Below are 20,000 nucleotides of genomic sequence, written 5' to 3'. Positions count from 1 at the left end.
CCTCCAAAGTGACGACGAATACAACAAATACCACAACTATAATCACAACGAGAGCGAGATGATTGCCTCCGCCATATTATCAACAGCCTTGGATACTACTACTACCCCCAGTGCCAACCCAAACATGTCGTACATGTCCCCGACTTCGACATTGTTGGCCATCACAACGTCGGCAATCTCCTCCGACCTCAACACCGCCTCCTTCTTCTTCAAGGGCGGCAACAAGGTTCTGTCTTCAACGGATTCCCTGAGTAACGGCCCCGCAGCCGGCGATGACCAGTGGTACCAACACACCATGCACTATCACGACAGCCACGACGACAGTCACGTGGTCTTCCCGGCCACAGACGCCAGGGGGCGACACATGACAGCAGCAGGAGGAGGACGGGACGGAATACCCGCTTCTAGACAGTCATTCAGTGAAGAGTCGGTTGAAAAGGTAACACTAAGCGGTTTACTTTTTTTTAATATTATTATGATTATTCAGTTTTAATTATTTTCAATAATAATCAAATACAACAATCGTGGAATTTTTATCTTTTCGGGTATATTCCAACTGAAGGAAAGCGCACAGCAATATGAACTGGGGCCAAGTGACTAGCGCAAGGGCACACTGCGCAGGGAAATAGCTTATCAAACGGTTATACTTTGTCCACACTTGTTGTTTAGCATTATAAAAAGCTAAAATTACGATAAGTTTGGTGGTAGACCTTTAGATTTCTTACCATTTTTTTCATATTCATCCCAGAAAAACTGATGGAATCTAAAAATTTCCCCGGTTTGTCTCAATAACCAAATGTTAATGGCTCGTGTCCAATGTAATAAAACCTATGGCCTCGCCCGAATTTCATTTTCAGGATGAACGATTCTGAAGTAAACCGCTTTGGCATCACCTCCCAATGCCTTGGTCTAAGAAAAAAAAATGCATTCGAATCTTTTTTTTATTTATTACAATTTTGCCTGACCTACCACTGAATGTATAGATATTTTTCCACTGCTTGAATAATGCCTCTCCTACTCCTCTTCTTCTTCCTCCTCCTCCTCCTCCTCCTCCTCTTCTTCTTCTTCTTCTTCTTCTTCTTCTTCCTCTTAATCATACATGATTTTAGAGTGCCCCATCTTGCCGCACTCCGGCAAAACACATTTCCCCCACTTTGGCAAGTCAACCTTTATTTCATAGATTAATAATTTAATACATACTCCATCCCCCCCCCCCCTTTCCCCCCTCCAAAAAAAAATAAAAAAAATACCGCCACCAACACCATCATCCACCAACTTGTACAAAAGTCTTAAACTTGAAGTCTAACGTTTAATACATTTTTGACAAATTAATTAGTCATCTTAATCTATCGATTTAAAACGTAAAAGTTGTTTGTTATTTGTCTTTGTTTTTGCTTCTCTGTTTGCGTGTGTGTTCTTATTATTGGGGGGGGGGGGGGGGGGGGGGGCAGAATCAGAGAAAGGCATTTAGTGAATGTACCGAAGAGATATATTTATTTTGTATCGCGTTATGGATATATTATTATTATTATTATTAAAATCCTGATTTAACTGCAACGTTAAATAAGTCAATAACATGAATATTCATAATATGCAAATCATTTAAATGGCCCGATTACGTGAAGACCAAACATAATCCCGAAATGACCAGCCGGACAGCCGTTGACCAGAAAAGACATTTTTCAGTCTGTAAGTCTTCATAAAAAAAAGAGAAAAGAAAAGAAAGGAAAGGAAAAAGAAAAGAAAATAGCGGGAACAAAAGGGGAAAATAAATTTGGAATATTTGGACTCAAGCACCAAATCAAGACACAAAATTCATTTTTATAAAAATATTTTTTAGCGCTAAGGATCTACACGACCGACGATATGTCATGCAGGTCTGACATCCGAACCCACTTAAGGGCCTAGTTTAACATTGTAATAATGGAAATATTTTGCGTCATTTTTTTCTTAGATGTCCATTACAACAATGAGCCCGTAAGGAATTGGGTTATCAGGCCTGCAAATAAGTGCACGACCCACCTTCAAATATTATTAATAATAATAATAATAATAATAAAAATAAAAATAAAAATAATAATAATAATAATAATAATAATAATAACAACAATAATAAAAATAATAATAATAATAATAATAATAATAATAATAATAATAATAATAATAATAATAATAATATAATAATAATAATAATAATAATAATAATAATAATAAAATAAATAAAAATAAAAGATTAATGACAAGAAGGATAATTCCTATACTTTTACCTAAGGCGAAAGAGGGTGGGGTGACTAAAAAATAATAAAGAATGAGATTTCCCCTCATTTTAAAGTAATGCTTTCTGTAAAATTATCTTGAAGAAAATTCAATAACCACAAAAACATCCTGGTCTTTATTAAAATTAAATAATGGATCCCTACTTTTTCAGCCCCTAAATTATTTTCTTATACTCTTTAATTTACGGAGCAAGGAGGGGGGAAAGGAAGAAGAGTCTATTATAAGATTGTTGAGAAATTAGGGAGCAGGCACTGTCGTAAGATAAAGATCTGAGGTAAAAGGATAGGAATTGTCCTTATTATTAGTAATTTATTTATCTATATGTTTATTTATGTATTTGTTTATTTATTTATTTATCTATATATTTATTTTTTTTTTGTTTATTTATTTATTTCTCTATATATTTATTTATTTGTTTCTTTTTTTTTTTTTTGAAGATGGGTCGTGTAGATCCCTTGCGCTAAAAAAAAAAAAAAAAAAAGAAATTGAATTACGCCTCATGAGCGACATCTTATTTCTGTATAATTTGAAAGATCATACATTTTTCAACATCAAAAAGGGTTAGACATGACACGCTGACAATGTGTGCTGAGCTAAATTATTTGGCTTGGGGTTTTAAAGGGGGAAAAAATGAGAGTAATTGAACACATGAGTTTTGTTTTGAAAAATGATGTGATAGCAAATGTGTGCGTTGTGTCCATAATATATTCAAAGGTTTATTTAAGACAATACGATTCAATAGTCTGATGTCACGCCGACCGGCAACGGCGGCCATCTTGGTTCTAAACAAAGAAAATCATTACTTTTTATTTTTCATGCTGGCCAGAACTTTGCATATGCTTTGTGATCAGATGTGTAAAAGTCAAAACATGATCAAATGTATGTGGGTTTTTTTTCTCCTCTGGATACCCTTTACGCTCGCCGGAGAAATAGTTCATACGGGTGTCCGCCATTGTTCCGATAGTTTAGAGCCAGTGTTACCATAGAAAGAGGAGAGCTAACGTTGTAGCTCCTCTTTCTAGGGTGTTACTAAGTTACCATGCGTCATTAGGAAGGAAATGACGTTACGACTGTTGAAGAGTATTGCCTATATGAACCACGCATTTACCAATAATTTCAAATTAGTACAGGTAAAAAGAAACTACCAAAATAATTAAATAGATATATCTATAGATAAATATGAATATAATCAATATAATAATATGGAAACTAGATTATCATAACCCGTTAACATTATTTATTCCTACCCACGAAAAGAATAGGCTTTCGTTGCTCAGTTTTCTTTGACTTAACTGTCTACATAAAAATATTCTTGCACACAACTTAGGAATATACTTCAACAGTTGTGTCGTCATTTCACTCGTAATGGCGGTCGTGACATCAGACTATCGAGTCCAATTCAAACACTAAAGATAGTATCTCTGACCTCTAGAAATACCAAACCACTCACATCTCCTCGCTATCCTACCGTGCACAGAGCCTTCTGTCCATTTAGTAGAGATGTCTACTTGGAATTTTTTTTTAATTGGATTTTCCAAGGGAAAAAAAAAAAGAAACATTCACATTAAATACTTTTGGAAATAAATAATTTGCCCTCAGCATGATATAAAACTGCTCCAAAATCCTGGATATAGGTTCTAAGGAACTAAACTTTCATTTTCAATAAGATATATTAAGTAACCTTGAACTTTTTATACAACTTCATACTATCTATAAATAGTTCAAAGTTGACATCACCCAGGTCTTTGCTATTGTTTTTTGCCAACCGCGTTTATGAGTAATTCTCACTAAAATGTATTATCCAGACTATAACAGTTCATGATTACACATAGTTTTGTGTGTTGGTCCTTTATACTTCCGGATGGCAATGTTATGAACTTCTTAGTCAAGCGCATACCATCTATAGGGGTGTAGGTAGTATGCGCTTGGCTAAGAGGTTCACAACATTGCCATCCAGAAGTATAAAGAACCAACACACAAAATTATATTACGTATCCCTGAACGTTTATAGTCTGATTAATACAGTTTAGTGAGAATTACTCATAAACGCGGATGGCAAAAAGCAATAACAAAGACCTGAGTGACATCAACTTCATACTATCTATAGATAAAACGAAGATGACGTCACTCGGGTCTTTTTCTTGTTTTTTTGCCACCCGCGTTTATGAGTAATTCTCACTAAACTGTATTAACCAGACTATTTATTAACGTTCATGGTTACAACACAGTCTTGTGTGTTGGTCCGTTATACTTCCGGATAGCAATGTTGTGATCTTCTTAGCCAAGCGCATACTATCTACAGAAGAAGAATACCCAGCAAGTGACCTCCCTGTCCTCTATGGGAGGTCAGAAGACCCCGCCCAGATAATACCACTTAGATTGAATGACGAGACCAGGAAGACAACTAAGGGCACCGATAATTTGACATTTGTTTATGTAAACTATTTACCCCAATCACTGTGATAGATATCTGAGATCTGGAGTGGTTCTCAATGGAAAAGCGTGTTCCGTGACCACAAATTAATGTATAAAATACGGTCACGACATGGCTACGTCTCGTAATGGATCGTTTTCGTATCAATGGGGAAGTACGTTAACTGATGAGTCACTTACGCAAAAATAGGTCGTTTACGTATGTATATGTCAGAGCGAGAGAGAGAGAGAGAGAGAAAGAGAGATAGAGAGAGAGAGAGTATGTGTGTGTGTGTATGAGCTTAAATTGTGAAGGGAATTGTGGACTACTTTTTTTTTTCAAATTAAAAGTACCTTTAAAAAAACCCAACAAATATTAGACTGAAATTTACAGAATAAAATGAGCTTTTATATAGCGCGATATCCACTAAACGTGCTCAGAGATCTTTACAAGGGGTCCCTGATCAACAGCAACACTATATATGTAAGGGGTCCCTGGCCAACAGCAACACTATACATGTAAGGGGTCCCTGGCCAACAGCAACACTATACATGTAAGGGGTCCCTGGCCAACAGCAACACTATACATGTTAGGGGTCCCTGGCCAACAGCAACACTATACATGTAAGGGGTCCCTGGCCAACAGCAACACTATACATGTAAGGTGTCCCTGGCCAACAGCCACACTATACATGTAAGGGGTCCATTGCCAACAGCAACACTTAACATGTAAGGACGGGACATGACGCCTTTTAGGCGATATTAGAATTTATTGAAATAATGAAGCACGTTCAACAGCGACGCGCGGAAATACTTTCAAATCCCAATGCCATCCATCTCATTGGTCCATTTTACGCTATCCCGCGTTACAAAAATAGTTTTGACACCTTGACACTTATAAAATAAATAATTGAGCTTTTATATAGCGCAATATCCACTAAACGTGCTCAAAGCGCTTTACAAGCGGTCCCTGGCCAACAGCAATATTTATCATGTAGGACGGTACATGACGCCTGTTAGGCGATATTACAATTTTTTTCAGACAGTGACAACGCTGTTAACGAACAGGTACTCATTTTACACCTGAGTACGGTGAGAGAATGTGAGTAAAGAGCCTTCTCCAAGGACTCAACTATGAGCCGAACCCAGGACCGTCCGATCCGAAAGCGAGTGCCATACCACTAGACCACATAGTAGCCGCACTTAGACGCCTTTTCATAATACAATCAGACTTGCCTACTTGAAAATTTTAAAAATTCGTAATTTTTAGGAGATAAAAATTGTAGCCGCCATAGTTAATATTAAAAATCAACAATTTACCCTCACAGTGATTAAGCATTATTTCGGAATCCTTACAATCAAGCAGTAGGCATCTACTTTCATTTTCAAATAGGTTTTTATGACTTGGAAAATATCAGCTATTCACAAAGCTCTGAAACTGGAGCCAGAATTTCGTCATGTTACGATTTTGTTTCTGTTTGTTTTTGTTTTACGGCGCTTGCAACACATTAAGGTCATATCAGCGCCAGTAAAAAGAAGAAAATGAGACAGTAAAAAGTTCTAGAATTACAATTAAAGCACAAAAGAAAAAGTAAGACAAAGGGGAATTGGTTCAAATAGGGATCAGATGTAGATTCCAAGAGCATACCACCAATGTACTTAGTTTGAGATCACCTAAAAGTCTCATCCAGACACAAGCACAGGTCAAATGTTTACCAATCATATAATATATGTAAACTAAACATAATACAATGCATAACAGAGAGATGATTTACAAGGAAAAAAATTTCATCTCCCAAAACTATAACTATACATTCGACTGTTTCCCTCCCAGCCAAGGAACTCCGGTGAGGGTCAGGACAAAACTAAGTAATTTCATTCCAAGACAACGACAGGAAACAATTGGAAAACGGGCATGGAGGGATAGAAGACACAGCATGTACCTCCCTGCCCACTATGGGAGGTCAGAATCCCCACCCAGACGATTTTGTTTCTGAATTGTAAGCATGTTTGTACTAGATATCTATATCTACATCTTTTACTTTAAGATATCTAGGCCTATTTATTCATATTTTTTTTTCAGAGATGAAAAGGCGGGGTCAGTGTTTTGCGCTGGTTTGAGACTAATTCGGTGAGAACAATGAGACCATAACATAATAACAATTTGGGTTATAAGACTTGTAAATAGATCGGGTCTTTGTTATTGTTTCATGCCATCCACGTTTATATGAGTAATTCTCACTAAACTGTATCAACCGGACTATAAACGTTTAAGGTTACACGTAGTTTTGTGTGTTGGTCCGTTATACTTCCGGATGGCAATGACGTGAGTTTCTTAGCCAAGCGCATACTATCTATACGACAGAACACCGTCGCCGTCATACTCTTGAATTCATCCACATTTTCGTCAAACTGACGTAATTTTCGTTAAATCTGCATCTATGTGGGGGTGGAAGGGGTAGAGGGGAGGAGGGGGGGGGGGGGGGGTCCCCAATAGTTCGGTAGGTAGAGCACTCGCTTTCTCATCACAGCAGAGGGACCGAGATCGATCTCCGGTGAGAGAATCGAGTACCGGGGCGGAACGGGCACTCACGTGGTGAGCACTCTATCGGGAACAACTGCAAGAACAAGCCACACTTTTTTGTTTTTTGTTTTTTAAATAAGAATGATAATGATATTTTATTTTTAAAGGCCAGGATTGAATCACCGAGAGGGCGCCGTCATCATTATTTTAGAGCCAAGACTCCAGTAAGTGGGTTTCTATCTCGAACCGAAATTACCAACCAGCAATCAGGATTTCCGGTGATATTTCCGACAAAAGATGTCTGCCGCTTAACAATCGGAACGATTTTCTTGATACCAACATTTTTTTAAAAAGACAAGAAATATAACAATGAAACAAAATAACATTCATTTCGACGATAATTTTTTCAATGAGAATAGATAATGAAGTACAAAATGCTAGACGATTTTAAATATTAAAAATAACAATTGAGCTTTTATATAGAGCAATATCCACTAAACGTGCTCAAAGCGCTTTACGAGGGGGCCCTGTCCAACAGCAACATTTAACATTTAGGACAAGACATGACGCATGTAAGGCGATATTATATTTTTTTCGGACAGAGACTACGCTGTTAACGGACAGGTACTCATTTTACACCTGAGTACGGTGAGAGAATGTGACTAAAGAGCCGTTTCCAAGGACTCAACCATGCGCCGAGCAAGGCTCGAACCCGACCCGACTTTCCGATCCGAAAGCGAATGTAATACCACAAGACTATATAGCCGCACTATATGCGCACAAATCAATTTCGCGTTGGTTAGAGAATATCTCGGTTACAATAATGAGAGGCCATTAAAAAAATGGGTTGTCGGACTTTACTTGTAAATAATAAAACATAACACCTCATTCACTTCATCTACATTTTCGTGAAAAATGACGTAATTTTCTTTAACTGAGGTAACACTGCATCTATGGAGCTTTAGATAAAAAGTACGATTCTTACACTCTTGCTTTTTGGAATTCCGGACGTTCACAAGCACGAGCTTGCGAGTGCGCGTGGGAAACAAAGTTCGAATTCCAAAACATAATCATTTATTCTCCCCCTCAATCGATTCCTATTTCGTCATCTTTGAATAATTAAAGACATCTTCAAAAATATTTAAATGATAATTCTTTTAAAAGAATCTGATTTATCGTGAAATTTATTAACGATTTATAATCTGACGTCACGTGTTATTATTGCAAACATGATAACGTTACGTTCTTACTATTCAGGGATAGGGGTGGAATAATGGATGTTTTGAAACAACACGCGATATCGGAATAAATCTAGCGTCCATTAACATGTCATTTATATATATCTTTTTCCCAACCAAGGCACGCACAATCGTCTGGTCGCATCCAGACCTGCCTAACCACAAATACCTATACAATCTCTTATTTCCTTTTGGAAAAAAAAAAACCCCAACAAAAATACGGATATAAAAAGAGAAAAATGTCCACGTGGGATAATAATAATAATAATAATAATAATAATAATAATAATAATAATAATAATAATAATAATAATATTAATACTAATAATAATACTAATAATAATAATAATACTAATAATAATACTAATAAAATAATAATAATAATAATAATAATAATAATAATAAAATAATAATAATAATAATAATAATAATAATAATAATAATAATAATAATAATAATAGTGTGGTTCCATTTGAAATTTTTTTTTTTTTTACTATTTTACCTCAATAAAATTGATCAATTAATATCCCTTCAGGGATATTCCACTCGGCTATTCTGACCCATCCAAATCTTGAGCTTGAGTTTGAGATTTTATATAGCGCAATATCAATTAAACGTGCTCAAAGCGCTTTACAAAGGGTCCCTGACCAACAACAATGCGTAACATGTGGAACGAGACATAACACCTATCAGGCGATAATACATTTTTTTTCCGACAGAGACAACGCTGTTAACGGCCGGGTACTCATTATACACCCGAGTTCGGTGAGAGAATCTGAGTAAAGCTCGAACCCAGGACCTTCCGATCCGAAAGCGAGTGTCATAGATCCCATAAAACCACATTAATCGCCGCACAACCCGACAGAACTTCACGTCTCTGGTTTGAGACGTTTTGACCAATCGAATGTCATTCTAATCAAACGATAAATGTTGAAAAAGTTTTCTAGCCCTACTTTCTCTTTTTATCTTAAAAAAAAAGCGTTTATCCAAAATTCTGTAGAATAGCAGCAGGCCTGGTGTTTGTTTGATTGCAACGAGAAGGAGGAGGAGGAGGAGGCCGAAATAGATAGACGCGCCGGTTTATTATTGTCCTGAATTTCCATGTGTTTTCTAGACCAGATCTTCTCTCTATTTGAGGAGAACAACAATAATAATATGACGTCCCCCGAATTACGTACTTGTTTGTGTCTCATCAAAAAAACATTTTTTTTTCAAAAACCCAACAGGAAAATACCAGAAAAAATATATAAACATATATACATATGAATGATCAAAGTCCGCGGTTGGAGTAAACCAAAATAGCATCAGACTCAGATGTATTCAAACCAGTAATCAGTGAATCATCTTTCATAGAAGTCGGTCGGATCAGAGTTTGGGGTTTTCAAAAAAAAAAAAAATAGATTTGTTCTTTAATTCTCTCCTTACCAGCCATTCTCAGGATTTTCCCCAAAACTTCACACCCAACTAACAGAAAAAATATAATTTTTATCACTCAAACATAATAGCAGTAAGTTCTTGCGATACATAATTTCTTTAGCAGAACATGCTCTACAACACATTGTTCATTTTCTTTATATTTCATGATGTAAAAGAGAAATTTGAATAAGAAAAATGCTGGTTGTATCGTAACGAATGTGACGATTTTCCTATTGTTGGTAAGGAAAGGGTTAATATGTATAGTGTGATATCCACTAAACCTGCTAAGAGCGCTTTACAAGGGGACCCCCCGCCTGGCCAACAGCAACACTCCAAAAAAATATGGATCAAAGTCCGCGGTTGGAGTAAACCATAAGAGCATCAGCTGTATTCAAATTAGGAATAATAAGTGAATCATCTTTCATAGAAGTCATAGGGTTTGGGACATTCAAATAAAAAAAATAAAAAAATTGATCTTTGAGCTTTAATATGTATATAGCGCAATATCCATTAAACGTGTTCAAAGCGCTTTATAAAGGGGTCCCGTCTGGCCAACACCAACGCTTAACATGTAGAACGAGACATGACGAATGTCATGCGATATTACAATTATTTTTTTTTTCCGACAGAGACAGCCCAGGACCTTCCGATCGGAAAGCGAGTGTCATACCAGTAGACGACATAGCCACATATTCCAAACATTCTAATGTCTATGAATCTTTTAAACATTTGTTGTTGCCTGCATGCATTAGGCAGTGAAAACAAGCAGCACAATTGAGACGGCGGGTCAATAATAATAATAATAATAAATAATAATAATAATAATAATAATAATAATAATAATAATAATAATAATAATAATAATAAAAATGATAATAATAATAACAATAATAATAATAATAATAATAATAATAATAATAATAAATAATAATAATAATAATAATAATAATAATAATAATAATAATAATAATAATAATAATAATAATAATAAAACCATCATCTGAGGATAGGTCACCATATTTACTGAGTGCCGAATACTGTAGAAATGAATAAGCGAAATTCTAAATACGTTGAAACAAGCCGATGTGCACGTATTTGCAGGTCTGATAACCCACTTCCTTGTGGGCCCATTGTTGTAATGGAAATCTCAAAAAAAAAAAAAAAACATTAAAGAATGACGCAAAATATTGTCTATTACAACAATGTTAAACTATAGGCCTATAAGGGAAGGTTTGGATGTCAGACCTGCATATAATGTACACATCGGAACAAGTCCATACAGCCTGCCATGACGTATGAACAATAAATAACGAAACAAAACTTGTTTCAATGACTTGAAATCGTTGCCTGTTGCCTTTGTGTGTGTGGCGTGCCCCCCCCCCCCCCCCCCCCCCCCCCCCCCCCCCCCCCCCGTGTTTGATCTTCGATTAGGTTTGACGCGAAACAGGCCCTCCCGTAATTACATACAATCGCCGGGGCTCGAGAGATTTTCTCTGACAACCTGCCCAACTATTCGACGTAAATAATGCCAGATTTATTTGTTGGTTTTGTTTTTTTGTTTTTGCTTATTTATTTCCTCTACTATTATCAAAATGACTTCAATTTCCATCGAAGTATTTATTTATGGTGATCGTGAACTAAAATTGACCGTTTTATAGACAATAATATAATTTTAATATTATGCAACCAATGGAAGACGCAAATTTATTTACCAACATGTACTTATAGCAATGGGACACGTTTATCGCTATAGACCAGCGTCTTTATCCAAAGAGTAACATGCAAATGCTTCTATCCGTTTAAAGCTAAAAAACAACAACAACAAAAAAAAAACAAAAAAAACAAAAACAAAAAAACAACCCAGGTTAAACTCTGGCTCCGTGAGAGTTATGGCTCTGAAGGACGACAATGAGGCAAATATACCCGTGTAATAATATATATATATACGAAAAGACGTAACTCGTCTTTGTTTGATTAACCTGACTATAAACGATCATGGTTACACAGAGTTCTGTGTGTTGGTCCGTTATACTTCCGGGTGGCAATGTTGTGAGCTTCCCAGCAGCCAAGCGCATACTATCTATACCAGTTTTGTTGTTTTTTTTTTTTTTTTTTTTTTTTTTTTTTTTTTTGTTTCTTGGGGGTTTTTTGGTGGTGGGGGGGGGGGAAAGGGGGGGGGGGGGGGGTTGTTATAATTGATTCTTGCCGTTAAAACATATTTTTAAAAATGATACTTGTTAAAAAAAAAAGACAAAAAACAGGAAGCATTGTGATTGATCTAGTCACAGAGACTGGATATATCATCATCATGACATAATCACCATGTCTCCATAAAGCCCCCCATAGACGCCGACATCCGCTGGTAGCGGGACGGATGACCTATCGCTTTGACCCCATCCCTGCGTTTATCGCAGATGATTTTTGCCCACATACGGGGAGATATTTTTTTTAGGCGATCGGCGATCGGGGGCGTGGCAGTATAAAAAAGTGGACAATTTTTTTCGGATTTTCGCTGTTTTCACGTCGGATTCGTGATCAGCGTCAAATTTACAATAGGTTTGATACTAAGAACTGTGTGTTTACTCCAAAAATTGGTGAAATTAGAAATAAATTTTAATTAATAGTGAGGCTATGTGGCCGACAGAACCGATCCCAGTTACTGTCTGTTATTCTATCTTTCGTCTTGCCACAATAGTGATTACTTCTCACTAAATTATATCAATTAGACTGTTGAAGGAACGAAATTGACATCATTCCACTCTTTGTTATTGTATTAAGGCAGTCATTTTGGTAATTAGTTCTCACTAAATTATATCAATCAGACTTTTAACGTTCAAGGTTACTCGTAGTTTTGTATGACGGTACGTTATTTCCGACTGGTGGATGTTGCGAGCATTTTACCTAAACTCATAGCATCAATAACCGTCCAAGATATTCGCATCATATGTAGCAATAGCTATAATAATCTAACATGTCGAGGAGAGAGAGAGAGAGAGAGAGAGAGAGAGAGAGAGAGAGAGAGAAAGAGAGAGGGAGAGAGAGAAAGAGAAAGAGAGAAAAATTTACTTGCGCTATATATACCGCTATATTCAATAAAGGTGCTCAAATCACTTTATAAGGGTCTTTGGCCAACATAAAAACATGTTAGACGAGACATGACTGTTAAGCGATATTGCAATTGTTTCCCGACAGAGACGACGCTGTAAACAGCGAAGTACTCATTTTAACAGTGAACAAGGTGAGAGAATGCGAGTAAAGAGCCTTTTCCAAGGACTCAATTATGCGCCACTCAGAGCGGGACTCGAATCCAGTACCGTCCGATCCAAAGGCGAGTGTCATTTCACAAGATCACATGCATAGCCGCACAAAAAAGTGATGAGAGTATAGATTCATATGTATTGAAGGAGGAGAGAGCGGATGGAGTGAGTAAAGTTCTTGGATATTTATAGAAGGAACCAAATTGACGTCACTCATCTCATTGTTATTGTTTTTTGACACCCATTTTTATGATTAGTTCTCATTAAAATATATCAGACTATAACGTTCAAGGTTCCATGTAGATCTTTGGGCTGGAGTGATATTTATGGCTGGCGGACTTTGTGAGTATTTTAATTTAACACAGAGCATCAATAGAAGGAATGAATTTGACGTTAGTCAACCCGTTGTTATTGCTTTTAGACAGCATTTTATAATTAACTTATCACTAAGTTATATCAATCAGACAATGAACGTTCGCGTTTGCAGTTTTGTGTGTTAATATGTTATACCCCGATGGAGATGTCGTGAGTATTTTTCCAATACGCATAACATCAATACATTTGCAATCCGATTTAAGTTTAAAAGCAACGTAGACCACGGAAATTTTTCCATTTTGTGGACAATAAAGATTTTTTATTTATCGTCATTATTATTATTATTATTATTATTATTATTATTATTATTATTATTATTATTATTATCATTATTATTATTATTGTTATTATTATTATTATTATTATTATTATTATTATTATTATTATTATTATTATTATTATTATTATTATTATAAAACAAATCGACAGTGTTCCCGTGGCAGGTTAAACGGGTACTCCTCGGGACTACTCGCATTCGCACCCCCCCCCCCCCCCCCACCACCACCACCACCACCACCACACACACACAGCTCTTTTCTTTTTCTTTTTTTTTTTTTTTTTTTTTTTTTGGGGGGGGGGGGTGGGGGGGGGGGGGGGGGGGGGGCGTTGTTTGTAGATTATAATTCAAGGTTACAATGCCCACCCCATTCCAAGGCTTTTTGGCATCTGCCAATCCCAAATGTCTGTGTCAAGGTCGACCGTCATGTCGCGTCAACGGGTGAGGAGGAAAAAAAAAAAAAAAAAGAACTGGCATATTATTATATCATTACATTGAAAATTATGAAAACTATTTTTTATTTTGTATGAAATCCTTTATAAGTTTTACGATGAACAAGAACGAAACTTTTGCCATCTACCTCTTCCTGGCGCAACATTTATAAAAATATTATTTAAAAAAATAATAACACAGCATTTATTTGGCGCAATATCCACGTGCTCAAAGCGCTTTACAAGGGGTCCCAAGGCAACAGCAATATTAGACTTGAAAGACGAGACATGACGCCTGTCAGGCGATGTGACATTTTTTCCCAACAAAGACAACGAACGGCCATGTTCTCATTTTAAACCTGAGTACGGTGAGAGAATGTGAGTAAAGAGCCTTTTCCAAGGACTCAACTCTGCGCCACTCAGAGCGGGTCTCGAAACCTGAACCTTCCGATCCGAAAGCGAGAGTCATACCACTTGATCCATCACAAAACAGGGAGGGGCACTTTTCTGTCGGCCACATAGCCTCAATATTAATTAAAATTTATTTCTAATTTCATCAATTTTTGGAGTAAAAAACATAGTTCTTGGTATCAAACCTATTGTAAATTCGACGCTGATCACGAATCTGACGTCAAAACAGCGAAAATCCGAAAAAAATTGTCCAATTTTTTATACTGCCACGCCCCCGATCGCCGATCGCCTCGAAAAATATTAAGCAAAGCGGGCTGTGCGGGCGATCGACCGTACCTAGGTTTATCGGCCAGGTATTTGGCCACACACATTGCGTTTTCACCCCGGTTTGCCTGATCGTGGTTCGGACGCCTATCAAAACCGTGCGTGTATGGAGCCTTTAAGGTTGACACGGACCTCACCGACCTCGTCTATCAGTGTACAGTTGATGAACAATAAATTCGAGACAACTTTTAACCAGCCAGCTGCCGCACCCTGGAAAAACTCAAAAGTTTTCAAAAAAATTGGCCAGAAAACTCGTCCTTCAAATATCAATCGATTTAAATGACCCTCATCTTTGGGGAAAAAAACAAACAAAAACAAAAAAAAAACCTCTCAAACCTGGGACTTCGCGAAGTCTTTATTAAAGTCCCCAGGTTTGGGAGTTTTTGCCACTGTGTAATAGAATTAAAGAGTTATGAATGAAAAAAAAAAACCCGGCTTTGTGCGGCTATGTGGTATGACACTCGCTTTCGGATCGGAAGGTCCTGAGCTCGATCCTCGCTCGGCGCATATTGAGTCCTTGGAGAAGGCCCTTAACTCACATTCTCTCACCGTACTCATGTGTAAAATGATTATCTGGCCGTTAACAGCGTTGTCTATGTCAAAAAAAAAAAAACCCAAATTGGAGACATTTCTCGTTCTACATGTTACGTGTTGCTGTTGGTCAGGGACCCATTGTAAAGCGCTTTGAGAAACCTTAGTGGATATTGCGCTATATAAAAGCGTGTTTTTTGTTGTATTTTTTTAACATATCATCCTTTACATTAGAATTTTTCCCTAACCATCCCTTTGTTTCAAATAACGCTAATAATACGAGTACATAATTGATGTTTTGCAATCTGTAGGAGATTCTGCCAGGGGGCTGTCACCGTCAACAAGAATGGTCTGACCTCTGTGTGTGTGTGTAGAGTTACAATGAATTTAATTGAAATTTATGTGTCTGTGAATCCGGTGTGTATTTTACCTCTTTACAGCCGGACTTCGATGTCACCATAACACACAATCATATTATTATCATTTCACCAAGAAAGGCCGAATCGCCTCGACTCATAACTACTTTATTCTGTTTGTTTTTTTTTTTGTTTGTTTGTTTGTTGTTTTTTTTTGTTTACTTTGTTTTGTTTTCTGTTATAGATTTTGTTTTTGTTTTGATCTTTTGTTTGTTTTGTTTTGATTTTTGTCTTGTATTGTTTTTTGTTTTTTTGTTTGTTTTTTTTTTTTTTTTTTGGGGGGGGGGGGGGGGGGGGGGAGGGGGGGGGGGGTACTTTTTCTCTCTTTTTTTTTTTTAAATGCTTTTTTTGGTATTGTATTGTTATTGTGGTTTGTTTTGATTTGTTTTGTTTGTTTTTTGGGGGGAATTTTTGTTTTTGTTTTATTTTGTTGTTTTATGTTTTTTTGGGGTTTTTTTTGTTTTTTTTTTTTTTTTTGGGGGGGGGGGGGGGTCACCTTTTACTTCCTCGTAGAATTGTAATGGTAGTTAACTCGATAATAAATAATGGAAGAAAAGTAAGAATTGAAATACGTGTTTGCCGCATCGCCATAAAGCGGTACATTATTCTTATGTCGAGATGACCAGGGGACGAAGAAATGGAATTGTATAGCCAAAACTTACGATAGTTGGGTTTATTTTATTTTATTTAGGATAGAAAACAAATTTCCAAAAAGAGCTAAAAAATATATTTTATATATATATATATATATATATATATATATATATATATATATATATATATATATATATATATATATATATATATATATATATATTCGTTTCGGCTTTAAAATACCTAAATTATCGAGCACTCTCGTACCTACAAGTACCCACCAACACTCATAAATATATATATATACAGCGAGTGTCATACCACTAGACCACATAGCCGCACAAGTTAAAGTGTATATCAATTACTGAGAGAAGAGACATATTTACTCCCTACCAAAATAGATTCCTTAGGCATAGATAATCTATCAGTAAAATAAATGAATAAATAGCTATATAAATGAGTTCCAAAATCTCCAGGCGGCACGAACTCAAGCTGATCATCATTAGAATATCTCTCACTCTCACTCTTCTTTCGAATATTGAGTTCACCAATTTCGAATACGACACTTTTAGTAACCGCTTCTCTGTAGTAGAGGGAGAAAAAAAATCACGTATTTAAAATATTGGCCAACCCCCCCCCCCCCCCCCCCCCAAAAAAAAAACTCGACCTTCAAATAAGAATCGATTACAATGACCCTCATCTTGAAAAAAAAAAAAAAAGTAAAACTGACTTCACCTCATGAGCACACGGGTTTTTTAACCCCGTATTAAATCGACTCCAGCAGTGATTGGGTAGTTAGGCCTATTAGATATTACGGAAAGTTCTTCTGTGCAATAGACTAGCATCCTATCCAAATGGTAGAAAGCAAAATTACTACTGTCCCTTTAACGCAAACGAAAGCTAGAGTAAGTCCTGCTCCATTTTGGCCTCATGAGAAATCAATCAAAACACACGGATTGGTGGAAGGGGATGGGGATGGAGGGGGGGGGGGGGGTCTAAAAATAGAAATCGTGATCGGTATTCGGCGTTCTCTAGTCTTAACTCACTCAATCCTAGAGATTTTTGCTACTTTTCAAAATTGGAAGAAATGTATTAAAAATAGCATGTACATAGATAGGTTTATTTAACTACCATTAACATGCAAAAACTACAAACATTAGCTTTGATACTACGCCTATATAATTTGTCTCATAAAAATGTAATAAATAGGCATGGGGTAAAAGTAACCCGGGTAAACTACGGATATAGTCGGTGTCAGTGTTGAGTGAGTTAACTAAATTAAAATCGCTTGATTCATTTCATTCTCGTTCGTCCGATGTGAAATCTACCATAGTATAATATTATGATTATGTTTGTTAAGATAAAGGCAACCTAATGACCTGATATCTTGCTGACCTGATTACAATAATAATAAATGTCAAGAATGACCCCCTTTTTTTTCCCCCTTCCTTTTCCTTTTTAGTATTGCTATTGTTCTGTCGTCCTAAAGGGAAAAAAACGGCGTATCTACACCAGACTTACTTGAAATTGGAAAAATCCTTACTTTTCAGGGGTAACAATATTATAGTAGGCATTTGAACTACCTTTAAAGATACCCATTTGTTGTCCTCAATACTTCAAAATAATGTTTTAAACTCCATTACATACTAGCTCCGGCACCAAAACATTGTTGTCAAGACGTTGTTTTAGTTGGGTTTTTTTTCTCCTTTTGTTTTTGTTTGTTTTGTTGTTTTTTGTATGAAAGATCTTTACAGGGGTTTTCAGGTACGGAATCAAAAATTCGTAATAATACGAAATTTTCGCAACAGTAGGCAGGTCTGATCTACTCTGTTACATTATTTTTACATTACATCATGAATGCATACATATATTGGATCGTTCAATGGGATGAAATGTACATTTAATGACTGTTTTGAATCAAACTTTTATTGTCATTATCAAAGGCATTAATTTAAAGGATTGAATCCCATGGGCATTTCATTTCGCCAATGGAATCATTTATTTAATCTATTTATTGCTAATGTTTTATGATTATTATTATTATTATTATTATTATTATTATTATTATTATTATTATTATTATTATTATTATTATTATTATATTATTATTATTATTACTATTATTATTATTATTTATTACTATTCTTGTTATTATTATTATTATTATTATTTCTTTTATTATTATTATTATTATTATTATTATTATTATTATTATTATTATTATTATTATTATTATTATCGTCATCACCCTCGTCATCATTATTATTATTATTATGTAGTTTTTAAATAAATCAAAACAAAACAGTGAAAATTGGAATTTCTTCAGATACATCGATCTGGCTTGGGGTGGGGGGTGGGGGGGGGGGGGGGGGGGGTGGTAGTGTCATCTAGCTAGTCCTAGGGTCGGCATCGAATAACGTAATGAGTGACAGATATTGGTTTACGTTGTTGTGAAAGTAACGTGTGTTTAACACAGACACACACTCGCACATACACATACACACTCGCACACACACACACACACGCGCGCGCGCGCCCATCATTAGAGTGCTGAATGTCGTAGAATTGAGCGACTCCTTAAAGAGAATTAAAAAATAATAATAATAATAATAATAATAATAATAATAATAATAATAATAATAATAATAATAATAATAATAATAATAATAATAATAATAATAGTAGTAGTAGTAGTATGTAGTAGTAGTAGTAGTAGTAGTAGTAGTAGTAGTAGTAGTAGTAGTAGTAGTAGTGTAGTTGCAGCAGCAGCAGCAGTAGTAGTAGTAGTAGTAGTAGTAGTAGTAGTAGTAGTAGTAGTAGTAGTAGTAGTAGTAGTAGTAGAAGTAGAAGTAGTAGTAGTAATAGTAGTAGTAGTAGTAGTAGTAGTAGTAGTAGTAGTAGTAGTAGTAGTAGTAGTAGTAGTAGTAGTAGTAGTATTAGTAGTAGTAGTAGTAGTAGTAGTAGTAGTAGTAGTAGTAGTAGTAGTAGTAGTAGTAGTGGTGGTGGTAGTAGTAGTAGTAGTAGTTTAAAGAAACAACAAACTTATTTGGCTGCGTGACTCCCTTCTAAGTGGCTATCATTTTCTGGTAAGGATATGGGTGGATCGATGTTTTGCATTCAAATAAAATATTCGTCATTACTACCCGCCAGATCAATCGTACCAACACACAAAGCTACGTGTAACATTGAATATATATTTCGTGTTTACCCGAAGAGGGCCAAAGGCCGAAATGTCGTTTGGTTTGTGTTTGTTCCCTTATATATATATGAGTCCCATTAACTCACTTTATCTTTCTCTCCAGGTGTTAATGAAGAGTCGAAAGAGATGCGATGTGAGCGAACGGGAGGTCTGATTAGACGGGTGGACTTGTTAATTGAAATAGCAGAGCAGAAGAATAACAATACGGATAACCCAGTAGTATGTGCATATGTTAAATAACCGGTTATTTAACATACGCACATACCATTGGGAGCAGAAGAATAACAATACGGTTATTTAACATACGCACATACCATT

The 20,000-nt window shown here is 36.0% G+C and overlaps 2 protein-coding genes across 2 annotated transcripts in view; one reads left to right on the top strand and one right to left on the bottom strand.

Annotated features, from left to right (window-relative positions):
- LOC144978689 (ER membrane protein complex subunit 10-like) overlaps positions 1–20,000 on the bottom strand; it is a 114,540-nt gene that overhangs the window by 74,372 nt on the left and 20,168 nt on the right. The gene's annotated exons all lie outside the window — the stretch shown is intronic.
- Positions 1–20,000, top strand: part of LOC144978688 (putative G-protein coupled receptor B0563.6) — a 62,442-nt gene that overhangs the window by 38,579 nt on the left and 3,863 nt on the right. The window contains exon 2 of the mRNA XM_078925092.1: positions 1–439. This exon is cut by the window's left edge and continues 1,307 nt beyond it. Within this exon, the coding sequence (XP_078781218.1) occupies positions 1–439 (439 nt within the window). The remainder of the gene's footprint in view (positions 440–20,000) is intronic.

The sequence above is a fragment of the Berghia stephanieae genome, chromosome 8 (genome assembly GCF_034508935.2).
Source record: "Berghia stephanieae isolate SIO BIC M18660-M18661 chromosome 8, UCSD_Bste_1.3, whole genome shotgun sequence".
Classification (NCBI taxonomy): Eukaryota; Metazoa; Mollusca; class Gastropoda; order Nudibranchia; family Aeolidiidae; genus Berghia; species Berghia stephanieae.
Note: the sequence above shows the minus strand (reverse complement) of the source record. Positions and strands in the feature narration are given on the sequence as shown.